The 14,795-nt window shown below is 42.8% G+C and overlaps 1 protein-coding gene across 1 annotated transcript; it reads right to left on the minus strand.

The window, feature by feature from the left end:
- Positions 1–2,646: 2,646 nt before the first annotated feature.
- On the minus strand, positions 2,647–10,240 carry ppic (peptidylprolyl isomerase C; the record flags this gene model as incomplete). Its single annotated transcript, XM_084176405.1, is given in 10 exon segments — positions 2,647–2,733; positions 2,905–2,979; positions 2,983–3,066; positions 3,069–3,081; positions 3,323–3,366; positions 3,370–3,420; positions 3,778–3,891; positions 9,164–9,279; positions 9,678–9,837; positions 10,196–10,240. Coding segments are annotated over 10 exon segments (789 nt in total).
- Between the last annotated feature and the right edge of the window lie 4,555 nt (positions 10,241–14,795).

A 14,795-nucleotide genomic window follows, 5' to 3' on the forward strand; every position in this document is an offset into this window, starting at 1 on the left:
CAACATTAGACCAATGTATAGAAAACTCTATAAACAAGTAAATGAAATCAATGAGAGAAAATAGTCACATTAACTTAGAACTAAAATAAAAGTGCAGGTGGCACTCTTTTGCTAAGTGCAGAGAGAAAGTATTCAGACCCCTTGACTTTTTCCACATTTTGTTACATTACAGCTTTATTCTAAAATGGATTAAATAAATACAAATCATCATCAATCTACAGACAATACATCATAATGGCAAAGTGAAAACAGGTTTTTAGAAAGTTTTTGCTAATTTATAAAAAATGTAAACAGAAATACCTTATTTACATAAGTATTCAAACCCAATGCTATGAGACTCAAAATTTAGCTCAGGTGCATCCTATTTCCATTGATGATCCTTGAGATGTTTCTACAACTAATTGGAGTCCACCTGTGGTAATTTCAATTGATTGGATATGATTTGGAAAGGCACACACCTGTCTATATAAGGTCCCACAGTTGACAGTGCATGTCAGAGCAAAAACCATGAGGTCAAAGGAATTGTCCGTAGAGCTCCGAGACAGGATTGTGTCGAGGCACAGATCTGGGGAAGGGTACCAAAAAATGTCTGCAGCATTGAAGGTCCCCAAGAACACAGTGGCCTCCATCATTCTTAAATGGAAGAAGTTTGGAACCACCAAGACTCTTCCTAGAGATGGCCACCCGGCCAAACTGAGCAACCGGGGAGAAGGGCCTTGGTCAGGAACCCGATGGTCATTCTGACAGAGCTCCAGAGTTCCTCTGTGGAGATGGGGGAACCTTCCAGAAGGACAACCATCTCTGCAGCTCTCCACCAATCAGGCCTTTATGGTAAAGTGGCCAGACGGAAGACACTCCTCAGTAAAAGGCACATGACAGCCCGCTTGGAGTTTGCAAAAAGGCAGCTAAAGGACTCTCAGACCATGAGAAACAAGATTCTCTGGTCTGATGAAACCAAGATTGAACTCTTTGGCCTGAATGCCAAGTGTCACATCTGGAGGAAACCTGGCACCATCCCTACGGTGAAGCATGGTGGTGGCAGCATCATGCTGTGGGGATGTTTTTCAGTGGCACGGACTGGGAGACTAGTCAGGATCGAGGGAAAGATGAACGGAGCAAAGTATTTTTCCTTGATGAAAAGTCAAGGGGTCTGAATACTTTCCTAATGCACTGTAGGTAATTAACGTGTAGGGGACTTCTGAGAATGCTACAGACAGCAGAAAGATCACTGTACCCCAAATCCAGAAGTTATGAGTTCATATCCCAGGTGTGGTCACATTGAAAGGTTTGATTATGTCAAATGTAATCATATTGTCTTCGATTAAAGATTTGTACACTATTTTAACTGAACAGCGTACCACTTGTCTTAAAACCCCCATAACATTTAATTACTTTACTTATAATGGTTTGGGACACCTGGGACCGTCACGTGACGTTCTGACAACTGGTAAAACAAATGTCTTGAGAACATCTTACAATTGTCCTACATGGTCCTCAATGACTTCCTGTTAATGTAACATGTGGGATATGAACCCTGGTCTACCTCGGGAGGAACCAACATCTTGACCAATAGACCAAGAGGAAATTCCCTTTTGGTCTGAGGGCCGAAACTGATTTTGAAGTCGCAGGCAGGGTTACCCATCACATGACCATGAGTAACCATGAGCAACTCATGTCCACTATAATAACTTAAAGGGAACTACACAAATGTCCACCAGAGAACGTTCCCTTGGGACCATCACGCGGCGTCCTACCCTGCAAACCAAAATTAGTTGTTAGGACATCCCCAGAACGTCACGAAATGGTTTCCTAAAGTGGTCAGGATGTTGTGTCATGGTGCCCTGGAGGTTCCCGGTTTGTTCCAGGGACATCTTTGAGGACGTTTTTTTAGGACGTTATTGGGTTGTTGTGTCATGGTCCCCTGGAGATTTTTGTCTAGTTCCCGTTTTGTTCCAGGGACGTCCCCAAGGATGTCCTCTTATGGTCCCGAGGTTTTAATGTTCCTAGAACGTTCTCTGAACGTCAGTGGGATAACGTCTCGCCGAACCCTCAAAGGGACCTAACAGAAACGTTGCCTAATGCATTTGTGCACAATGTTTTTAAAATATATTAATAACTTTGCCGCCTGCTAACTACTACATCTTCCTGATTAATCCCGACAATTTGATTTCTCATAGAGAATAGAAAAATATTATGACCATGACAACGCAACATACTTTATTCACAAAGGGAACCTCATTAACATGTTAAAATGCATTTAATGACATACAGCTGTGGGTGATGACGTTTATGCATAGCATATGTGAAAATGTGTGAAGTATTGCATACTTTGTTTACTCGCATTAACAATGTGAGAGAAAAAAAGTTTTCAGCTTAGCATGACAAAGTGCTGAGTGGATAGTGCAAATTACATACTGATCATTTGACAATTAGTGTAGAACAAACAACAAATTACATCCAAAAGTTTTAACATATTCATCATCAATTACATCTTCTCATGAATTAATTCACTGTATTTATTTTGTTAATAGTTAGTATACCCATTAGAGAGCCACGGATATGCTCTAGTAATAAATAAACATAAACAACACCTGCATACTATTTATCTAGATAGAGTGAAAAAGTAGTGAAAGTGTAGTGATATCCCTACCAACCCTCCACCTCCACAATAAATTGCTTTTTGACTTCAATCTTGCCACTGTTGACAATGACACACTCTGTGTGAACCACAGACTGAAAAGATAAGATTATAATATGTACTAGTGATGAATCTGACCACTGTGTATATCCTGTGTGTGTACACGTGTGTGCGTGTGTATATGTGTGAGTGACAAATACTTTTTCAATGTCAGTGGCCAAAAAAATGATTCAAACTCTACCAACAAATTGTTTGCCTCCACTTACCATACCCTCTAGGATCTTTCCAAACACCACATGCTTCCCGTCCAGCCTAGGAGCCCTGGCCGCAGTGATAAAGAACTAGGAGCCATTGGTGTCTGGGCCCGTGTTGGCCATACTGACCCAACCTGCTCTCAGGTGCTTCAGCTTGAAGTTCTCATCAGCAAATTGGTTGCGTTAATGCTTCTACCTGTGGCAACAAATGAGGAAACAGCATTTAGGGACTGTGTGGGGACGGATCAAGAGACTGGGACTAGAGACTATGTGCCCTGGTCAAAAGTAGTGCACTATATAGGGAATAGGGTGCCCTCTGGGATGGGCCCACTGAGAACTTTGGGGGAGTATACGTAACCACCTTCTCTGCTTTGTTGATGCACTATTCCCAACATTCAACATGAGATCAAATATATGAGACAGGTCAAACTCTAAGTGATCATCTTTCTTATCTCCAGCTGTGAAGTCACTGCCTTAGATCATGAAGTCCTTGATTACCCGATGAAACGTACTTCCTTTGTATCCTTTCTGCAAAAACAACGATTTGGGAAATTCAGATGATTGTATCGCCTATCCATTTGCAAATGTGCAAGAAATATGCAGGTGTGTTAGACTATAGGCTACTTTAGATGATGTGTTCAGTCTACTCTTCAAGAACAACGTCATGTCAACTCTTAAAGGGGAAGTTCAGGATTTTACAACTTGTGTAGAAACTGTAATCCATGGGCCAGGAGAAACTGTAATCAATGGGTTGTTTTTTCTTCTAAACAGCCATGATCATAGATCTATGATCTATGGATGGATAATTGGTATTCTGATGCTTTCCTCTCTTGTTCACTCACACCACAATAACAACTTTTACACAGACAGCGTACAGTGGCCTACCTCCCCTGTGGCAAGAGCCACAAAGTTATTCACAGTCAGTGGAACAACATCTTCAAACTGGCCAATCACAATCCTGCCAACCTCATGGCCTGCCACAGTGATGTCAAACAACACCTGGAATAGGGAAACAAACACAAAACACAGGAACTAATTCTATAGCTAAATAATATAATAGATTGAATGGAGTACAATGGAATATAATTACTTTATTTTTCACATGAACTTCAGTAATTGATTAATATACAGTAGAGTTCTATTGAAACGTAAAACAGAAGTGATCCTATTTCATTCTTGTGGTGATATCTTGAGTTGTGAACTGAAGAAAATGTCTCTACTTTCATAGGATACTAGTCCCTTTCGCGTAATGGTGGGATATTAAACTTTAAAGTATGCATACATACAGTAGGTCCACATTTTATTTATATAAACATTTGAATGGCTGAGCTATCTCATAAACATTAGCCTGAAAGGCTTTTTATAAAGTATATTTTCCTGTATAGTGCACGCCAGGGGAATGAGTGTAGCTTATTATTTATCATATCTAGGCTACAGTAGTCCTACTCCTTCCATTCCAAAGCCTAGCCTATTTGAATAAGTGCTACTATATGTATAACAAACATAGGTTATTTTGAGATCAATCTCCCGTGAACTAATCCTAGATCCTAGAATTGTATAAGATATGTCGATAAATGTACCAAGACGTTCAACGTTAAAATGGGATAAATGCAATGTGCTGTTATTGTGCTATATCCGTTATGAACATGTAGACTCTCGTAGACTCTCGTACCAGTATGTATTCAACACAGTAGCTGTTCATTCATGAAGGCTTCCATCAAATTCCCCCTTGAGGCAAGCTTGTGTTTGTGTATGCGCCGAAGTCGCATAAAATAACATGATCGCACGATGCTCTACTAACCGTTTCGGTCACTTTAGCTTAAACTCTTCCTCTGAACATAAGATGTTTTATAATAATAATAATATGCCATTTAGCAGACGCTTTTATCCAAAGCGACTTACAGTCATGCGTGCATAATTTTTTTTGTGTATGGGGTGGTCCCGGGGATCGAACCCACTACCTTGGCGTTACAAGCGCCGTGCGTTTTCTAATGCAGGAGCCAAGAAAACGAAGGCGGACAACATCATTTTCGGCACGACCTTGCAGAAATAAGGGGCCCGGAAAAAAAATCTCCGTTTGTCAAAGATGCTAGAAAAAGCTATTTTTACCATCCATCCTTCCTGCATCATAAACCCCACTCCAAATTGAGCAGTACTTAGTGGAGAGGTTGGCTTTATGTGCGTAGATCTACATACATGCGTGCTCTTGGGTAGAGACAGATTTTTTGGAGCAACATGCACCTTTTGTAACATTATACCCTCGCCGGTCCATGTGTTCCTAAACCTTCGAATAGCAACATACACAAGGGGGCGATAGCAGAGATTTTCTTGTTGTTGTCTTCCCATTTGTGGTAAAAGCAAAGAAGAATCACGTTTAAAACATCATCACCACTGTTAGCTTATTTAAATGAAAACCAACTGCATATTTGAATAATAGCTACATGTAATGAAAGTTTAGGTTTGTTTTACATTATCTCGTGTGCCTGCCAGTTGGCTGTAGGCTACGCCACTAGCAGCTTGTTAGCTAGCTGGCTAAAAACAGCAAGCAAGCTGGCCTTTTAGCTTCCTACGTGTGAAATAATCAGATTTCAAATTAAATCATATGCCCTGGCAAAATTATTTACTTGCCAGTATAACCTACAACATTATCCCAGTTTAATATGCTACTTGAGTGTATCGCTCCCATATCAGCTAAAAATAGAACGCCGTCATTTTGCTAACAGAGAAAAAACACATGGCTTGGGGCTGTTTTTAAGTAGTCAATCCGGTAGTTATTACAGTACTTCTAAACAAAATACCTTTTGGGGGAATTCTAATTAGGCTACAGTGTTGTTTGGTTTATTGTTTGAACAGTCGCTGAGATTATATTTGGTTATCAATGGAAAATGTTACATTTACATTTTAGTCATTTAGTAGATTTACAGTAGTGAGTGCATACATTTTTTATAGGCTGATTATTTAATGCCAAGCTAAACCAAGACAGCAATCTTGAAGTTGCAGTGATTTTGAAGTTGATTGGCTTCCCGCATAGCAATGTGAAATAATCAGATACGAAATTCCCTTACATTGATGACTTTTTGCAAATCCAATCAGTTTTCCATGTTGATTCAAGGTCCTCACCAGTGGCGGCTCCTGAAAAAAATCTCAGGAGGGGCAATTTTTCTGATGATTTAGGTGACCTACACACATTTTAAAAAAGATATGTCCAGCAACAACATGAAGACAGGGGCAGCATATAAGTCAATACCAGAAGCATTTATTGACTGATCTGGGGAGATGGATTCCAGTTTCTGTGACAGATTATAAATAATCTCTGATGCCTTTGTTATATTAGCTTTTGGTTGAATATACTGTCGTAGTAAATATATAATGTTATAGCTTGGTCTGACTAAAATCTTGTGCATGACCCATTTTGTGTTGGGCCTTTGTATTCAATACAATGAACAAGAGTCCTATCTTGTCAGCCTTGTCAGCAGGTGGCTAAGGATAACACCCACGCCATAGGTCTCTCAGTTCTTCCAACTCACGAGTTCTTGCCCTGAGGACACACACACACACACACCCACACACACACACACACACACACACACATCATCACTGATAAACACACACACACACACACACATCATCACTGATAACAAACACACACACACACACACACACACACACACACACACACACACACTGATAACAAACACACACACACACACACAAATCCTCTTCTCTTAGGCTGAACATCTGAAGACAGAGAACCCGACTCAGAGCCAATGCAACAGTGACACTAGCCTGGAGGTGACCTCGCCCAACTCATCAGGACCAATCAGAAGATCAGAACTACTAGATTCAACCTACTTCATTTTATTGTATAAAATGTCAGCACACAATGTTTAGGGGCTCTTCTGATAAACTCCCTACGAGTTTGACGAACGGGTCCGTGCACGCGATTCCAGATATCTTTACCTCTGAATAAACTGCCTTATATTATACAATTATCCACCTTGTCCAAAAGTCTCTACTTGGTCTCCGTTCTCCAGTAAACTTGTTTTATCAACAATAGTAAGGTTCAATGACACAGAAAGCAGTTCAATGTCGGGGTACAGAGTCGCTCTCTTACCAGGATCGCGGTCCGCTCTGACCAGGGTGAAGCCGGCCGGCTCCACCTCTCTGTCTGGGACTCTGTCATCCAGCCAAGTCTCCCAGCTGTATTGGGATTCCGCTGCCAGCAGCGTTTTCATTATTTAGTCCGTTCGTAGCGGGTATGTACACGATCAACAAGATCAGTCCAAAACCGAAGATCAGTCCAAAGCAGAATGTTTGCAGAATGTTTGTAAACTAAGTCTACAAATTAAAAACATAAAATAACGCCACACTGCAGGTCGCAACATAGACGCTGTTAGCCGCCATTGTCTTAGTTACGTTCAACGTTACGTCACGTATGACGAAAGTGCGTAAGTGCATGCCCACAGACACCCATAGAGAATGTATTGAAAGCTTTGAAATTTGAAAAAAATAGATTTTACATGACAGGCTATGAGAGACTTCTGGGCAATTTTCAACCTGACTGAAATCGCCCAAAAAACGGGCGGGGCCATTTGAAGCACGACTTTAGCCTGATTTGACATTTAGTGGCTGGCAGATCAGACGTGAACACTGATAACTGCTGTTGCCGTGATATAATTGATTAGAAAAAAAATCCCTTCCTTTTCCCGTTTGGCAGTGCGTCGCCCATATCGCCCTATTGAACAAGCCGTCCCTGGTCCTCACATATACTTTTTTGGTTGAAATGACGTGGAAACAACGTTGATTCAACACGTTTTTGCCCAGTGGGTATAGATCAGATCAAGGAACCAAGCAAGCTTCATTGCCTACACAACACTGCCCCACTGCTACGCAAGGAATGATATGGCGCGTTACAAATGTAATGTTGCACAGGAGTACATCGAATGTCTACAAGGAGCTGCCCGTTTTGTGACGAAAAACGACATTACGACCCTGCGCTACGCTCCGTAGAGTCCGTCTCAGTAGGGTATAAATAGCCCTAGAATGTAGCCAGCCCTACATACTTCAGCTCAGTGAGAAATGGCGGAGAGATAGATGCGCAGGAGCGAGCGCTCTACAATCCGACAGTGCATTCTGTGCAGTGGTAAATGTAAAGACACCTTCACAGAATATTACTCAAGTAAAAGTGAAATACTACTTGAGTAAAAGTCTAAAAGTATTTGGTTTTAAATATACTTAAGTATCAAAAGTAAATGTAATTGCTAAAATATACTTAAGCATAAAAAGTACAAGTAAAAGTATAAATCATTTCATATTCCTTCTATTAAGCAAACAAGACGGAATGATTTCTTGTATTCATTTTTTTTTTTTTACGGCTAGCCAGGGGCACACTCCAACACTCAGACATAATTTACAAACAAAGCATTTGTGTTTAGTGAGTCTGCCAGATTAGAGGCAGTAGGGAAACCAGGGATGTTCTCTTGATAAGTGCGTGAATTGGACAATTTTCCTGTCTTGCTAAGCATTCAAAATGTAACAAGTACTTTTGGGTGTCAGGGAAAATGTATAGAGTAAAAAGTACATTATTTTCTTTAGGAATGTGGTGGAGTAAAAGTAAAAGTTGGCAAAAATATAATAGTAAAGTACAGATACCCTAAAAAACTACTTAAGTAGTACTTTAAAGTATTTATACTTAAGTACTTTACATCATTGATTCTGTGTAATTTCGAGTTATAACAGCATTACAAACCCTAGCACATCATTTTACGCATTATAACGTGGAAGGCTATACTGGGCTTCAGCCATGGTCATTATCTCTAGGCTATGTATTACACATTCGTTAATTAGGCTATTGTTCATAGGCCTACCTGGTTATTAGGGCTAGGGATTTATTTTCATGGAACAACTTGAAGAGAGTTGTTTAGAGTTTTCAGTTTGTTGTGCTCTTGATGGAGTTTTCAGTTTGTCAATGCACTTGATTTCAATCTCTTCCTGTAGATTGAAGAATTTCAGCATGGAGTGGAGATTGCTTTTTTCAGTCTCTCCAGTGCTGCTTGTTGTTCTGGGTGCCACTGCCATGCCATGTCCTTCCTGAGGAAGATTCTGAGTGGCTTCGTCTGGGATATACTGGGTTAGGAAACATGTCATGCCCAGTAGCGTCTGTAGATATTTTCTGTCTTCTGGTGGGGGCATTTGTGTGATTGCTGTCAACTTGCTTTAACCCCATCTGTGCTGGTGATGTGCCCTATATACTTCACTTCACTTCACTCACCATGTACTGTATCTTGTCATCATTGAACTTCACATTCGGACGGATGGCTCTGTCCATCACCTGCTGTAGAATGCCGCTATGCTCTTCTCTGGTGGCTGCTGCAATTATCATGTCATCTGCAATTACATAGACATCATCAATGTCACCAAAACTCTTTGAGTTCATCTGCTGAAATACCTCGCTGGCACTTTTTATGCCATAGGGTAAGCGATTGAACTGGTACCTCCCCCATGGGGTATTGATTTGCTAATACCCATCCTTCTCATCTAGAATAGTGAAGACCTTCTTGCCTGCTAGTTTGCTGGTGTGTGTATGGAGAAGTGTTGGTGCTGTATGGACTTGTTCAGGTCCTTAGGGTCCAAGCATACCCTAAGAGAGCCATTCTTATTTTCAGTTATGACTATACTGCTCACCCACGCTCTTGGTTTTGTTACTTTGCTGACCATACCCCTCTGCTCTTGGTTGTCCAATGTCTCTTTCAGCCTGTCAAGCACAGCATATGGGATTTTCCTACATCCATGAACAACAGGAGAGTCTTTGGAATCAATGTAGATGTGGTGCTGGCCTGGAAACTCACATAGTCCTTTGAACACAGATGCGTAGCGCTGGCTGAGCGTGGCGTGCAACTGTTTCAACTTTTCTGATGAGGTCAAGCTGAACACAGGCCTCTCTGCCTAGTAGTGGTGTGTCAGATGCGTCTGTAACATAGAACTGTAGCTTGTTTGTGCAGAGTGTGTTACAATGTCATTACACCCTTTGGTTTGATGCAGGTGCCTCCATAGGCTATGACTACAGTCTCAGTCTACAACTCACAGTCTTTTCTGCTACCACTGTCTGTGATGTTAAACACAATTTTCTCCTTTAGCATTAGATCCTCAGTGTCTCTGAACTCACAGTTGCGTGCTCTCAGTCTCAGTTTGGTTATAAACATGTCAATACCTGCCTGTTCATTGAACTTGTGTTCCTAAAACGGATGTTTCTCAAACACAGTATCCCTCCGTGGTGCACAGTATTTTTCAAACACTTGCTCACCTCTGCCATTTTCTTGTCCTGTGGATCAGCATATGGAATCTCCATCGTGTTGTAGATCTCCAGCGCATCCTCGCCGATGCAGTGTAGAAAAACTTATATTTTCCACCGGCTTGTCGTTTAGCCTACTGGCAACATAGTACAGGTTCAGTCTTGTTCCCATTTCCGCCAATTTTCTGCAAGGTTTAAACCAGGGATTCCCAAACTCAGTCCTGGGGCCTCTCCTGGGTGCACATTTAGGTTTTTGCCCTAGCACTACACAGCTGATTCAAAGAATCAAAGCTTGATGATGAGTTGGTTATTGGAATCAGCTGTGTAGTGCTAGGGCAAAAACCAAAACATGCACCCAGGCGGGGCCCCAGGACCGAGTTTGGGAAACCCTGATACACGACAGCATTGCTGCTAATCCCAAACTCATATCAAAGTATTTTTGTTTCACTCACGTCCATTAGCGTTAGTAGTCTGCTGGCGAAGTCCACGTTCTCACTCATGCAGCTACATCCACTCTTCTGCCACCATGTCGTGCTCTTGATGGCACTGTAGAATTAACTTGTCAATAGAGACTGACATACCATTTACTTTATACTTTTAATATCAAACCGAAGCATGGTAAAATAATAAAGTGCAAGCAGGCACACTTCAAGGAACACAGCTCATTTGCATATCCACTTAACCTTCCATCTCAAGCGGGATACTGATTGGCTGTTAAACACAAGCAGAGATACTGGATACAATGATGAGATGCTTGTGTCTCCGCCCTAACAATGTGATTCATTGTCCACAGAGTGGAACAGCGGGCTGTCAAGCTCCCACCTATTCCTCTCTTTGGATTGGTGGACACATCTCGTTATTTGAATATTTTTTGAATATTCGATGAGGGATGTTGACGTCAACCACCTGTTTTCAATGGAGAGTGAGGCTGCCTCATGACTAAGCATAGACGTCTCAAATTTCAACAGGGACAACTCCAATATAACGTTTTTTTTGTTTTATTTTGCCAGGATGTCACGTGCATCAAACTTATATCAGTAAACTCGTAACAACCTAAACATTATGAAATGTATATTAGTTCAAATAAGCCTCAAGTATCAAAATAGCAATTCATTTGTATCTTGACTAAATTCGACTCTCTCATTGCCCCCCATACAAAAACGAATCACTTAATGTGGACAGATTTTTGGTGGAGTAAATCCTCTCGCTTTTCCTAGTCCTCTCTGACACAAGGGAGTTATGGACTATCCTTAAAGGTGTATATCTCCATATACTACACAGTTAGTTAGCCTATCTAATAAACTGATCTCTTTAGTAGGCTAAATGTATGAAAAAATAAGGTCTGGGTAGCTATAGTTTAGTCTTGTCAACTCAGTTAGGTTGTGCATGTAGTTCACCTGTGTGTCCGTGTCACTGTCCATGGTCATGTGGTATGATCGGATTTATAACACCATACTGAGAGTCTACTATCTTATTTATGAACTTTGTTATTATGGATGGACACTGTCATCTGTCAGACTGCATAACCATAGGATTACAAGCCAACCTTCCTTGACTCAGCTGAGTTCAGCTATCCTTTCTCAACTGCTACTCAGGCTGGTGTTGGGATTGGGTTTACTTGTGTTGCCAGTCTGAAGTGACAGAGGACCATGAAGACAAAGAATATAAACAGTAGCTAGTCTAGGCCTACTTACTATGGCCAAATATGGATGAAAGGCAAATTAAGTCAGAGGAACATCTTTTGGCCTCAGGCAGGATTACTATGATAATAGTGATAGAAGAAGTCTTCACTAATGTCAATATCACAACTTTTGATATGCCCTGTTTAGAAATTATAAGGTCAAACAGGAGCACGAGACTTGTCTTGTAGGCCTACTTACCTTCTGAGTAACACTTGTAATATGTCTAAAAATGATGCCATTACTATATTACACTGTAACGGAAAACTGTAATTTATATGGTAGGGTCCTCCTGTGTCTGGACTAGGGTTGAATATGTTCTGGGTATTTTACACTGTCACACCCTGTCCTTGAGAGCCCTGTTTTACTCTAGTTGGTTTGGTCAGGGTGTGAATTCTAGATGTTCTATTTCTATGTTGGCCGGGTGTGGTTCCCAATCAGAGGCAGCTGTCTATCGTTGTCTCTGATTGGGGATCATACTTAGGCAGCCATTTTGCCTACCTTAGTTGTGGGATCTTGTTTCTGTTTTGGCTTGTGGTTGTGTAGCCTGTTGAACTTCACGTTCGTTTGTATTTTGTTTATATTCAGTTAATAAAGGAACGCATACCACGTTGCACCTTGGTCTGATCCGTCTATCAACGAGCGTGGCATACAAATATTCCATCCCGAGAATAAATCACTTTCTCCCGGGTAACCCGCCAAAATCAGAAGTCTCCTTCAAAAGCATTATAAAGCATATAAATAGGCCTATGTCTGGATTTGATTAGAGCTTTCATCTAAAATTCAAGCCTGATTCTCCCTGAGCCTGATGAGCCATACATTAAATACATTTTATGAGCCCTACATTAAAGACATTTAATGAGCCCAAGCCCCAAAAAGAACAAATGATTGTGCTGTTATCTAATACATATATGTTATAGGCTACTGCACATTACCCATGACAGGAAAACATAAAAGCCCATAGATGTAGCTAGCTGTATGCTCTCTTGGGTAAATAAATGAAACTAGCTCCAGTAGGCTAATCTTCTGAGTGTGAACTGTATTACTGTACTGTATTGTATTATACTGTATTATATGGACTGGAATTACGCACATCGTTCAAACCATGATAAAGCAGAAGAGAACATGCGATTCTGGTGCAGCACATGTGGCCTACAAAGTTCTACAAAGCCTCACCTGGAATGCTTTTCCAACAGTCTTGAAGGAGTTCCCACATATGCTGAGCACTAGTTGTTTGATGAGGTGATTTGGAAGGAGTCAGGCACAGGAGGGTAAATCACAGAATAACAGGATTTATTCTGAAGCACAAAGTTACGCAGTAATGCATCAGAACACTCAAGAGCGCAAAACAGGCGCACTGGAAAATACAAGGCACATGGGGAAATATCCCGGCGATACAAAATACACGGAGCTCCACCGAGCTACTCTATCCTCCACAATAAACAATCACACACAAAGACAAGGGGGCAGAGGGAACACTTATACAGCTACTGATGAGGGGTTATGAACCAGGTGTGTGTAATAAACAAGACAAAACTAATGGAATGATGAGATGAGGAGCGGCAGTGGCTAGAAAGCCGGTGACGAAGAATGCCGAAGACTGCCCGAACAAGGAGAAGAGTCAGCCTCGGAGGAAGTCGTGACATTACCCCTCCCTTGACGCGCAGCTCCAGCAGCGCGCTGACACCGGCCTAGGGGAAGAGCAGGAGGACACGGAGCAGGGCGAGCCAGATGGCGACGGTGGAAATCCTGCAACAGGGAGGGATCGAGGATATCCCTCACCGGGACTCAGCACCGCTCCTCCGGACCGTACCCATCCCATTCCACGAGGTACTGAAGGCCCCCCACCCGACGCTTCGAATCCAGGATGGAACCGACGGAGTACGCCGGGGCCCCCTCGATGTCCAGAGGGGGCAGAGGGACCTCCCGCACATCAGACTCCTGGAGCGGACCAACCACCACCAGCCTGAGAAGAGACACATGGAACGAGGGGTTCCATGTGTCTGGAGGGTAATCTGGAGGGAGTAGTAACCTATAAGTAACCTCGTTTATTCTCCTCAGGACTTTGAACGGTCCCACAAACCGCGGGCTCAGCTTCCGGCAGGGCAGGCGGAGGGGCAGATTCCGGGTCGAGAGCCAGACCTGATCACCCGGTACAAAGACCGGGGTCTCACTGCGGTGGCGGTCAGCGTTGGCCTTCTGGCGATGCACGGTGCGTTGGAGGTGGACGTGAGCAGCGTTCCATGTCTCCTCCGCGCCCCCGAAACCAGTCATCCACCGCAGGAGCCTCGGTCTGGCTCTGATGCCACAGTGCCAGAACCAGCTGATAACCTAAAACACATTGAAATAGCGTTAGGTTAGTGGAGGAGTGGCGGAGAGAGATCTGGGCATATTCGGCCCATGGCAAGAACACCGACCATTCCCCGGCCGGTCCTGGCAGTAGGACTGCAGGAACCTACCCACATCCTGATTCACCCGTTCCACCTGCCCATTAGACTCTGGGTGAAAACCAGAGGTCAGGCTGACCGAGACCCCCAGACGTTCCATGAACGCCTTCCAGACCCTGGATGTGAACTGGGGACCCCGGTCAGACACTATGTCCTCTGGCACCCCGTAGTGCCGGAAGATGTGTAAACAGGGCTTCCGCAGTCTGCAGGGCTGTGGGGAGACCGGGCAGAGGAAGGAGGTGGCAGGCTTTGGAAAAGCGGTCCACAACGACCAGGATGGTGGTGTTACCTTGAGAGAGGGGAATATCAGTAAGGAAGTCAATACACAAGTGGAACCATGGCCGTTGTGGAACTGGTAAGGGCTGTAACTTATCCGCTGGGAGGTGCCTAGGTGCCTTACACTGGGCGCACACCGAGCAGGAGGAGACATACACCCTCACGTCCTTAGCCAAGCTAGGCCACCAGTACTTTCCGGTCAGGCAGCGC

The sequence above is a fragment of the Coregonus lavaretus genome (genome assembly GCF_964263955.1).
Source record: "Coregonus lavaretus genome assembly, chromosome: 14".
Lineage (NCBI taxonomy): Eukaryota > Metazoa > Chordata > Actinopteri > Salmoniformes > Salmonidae > Coregonus > Coregonus lavaretus.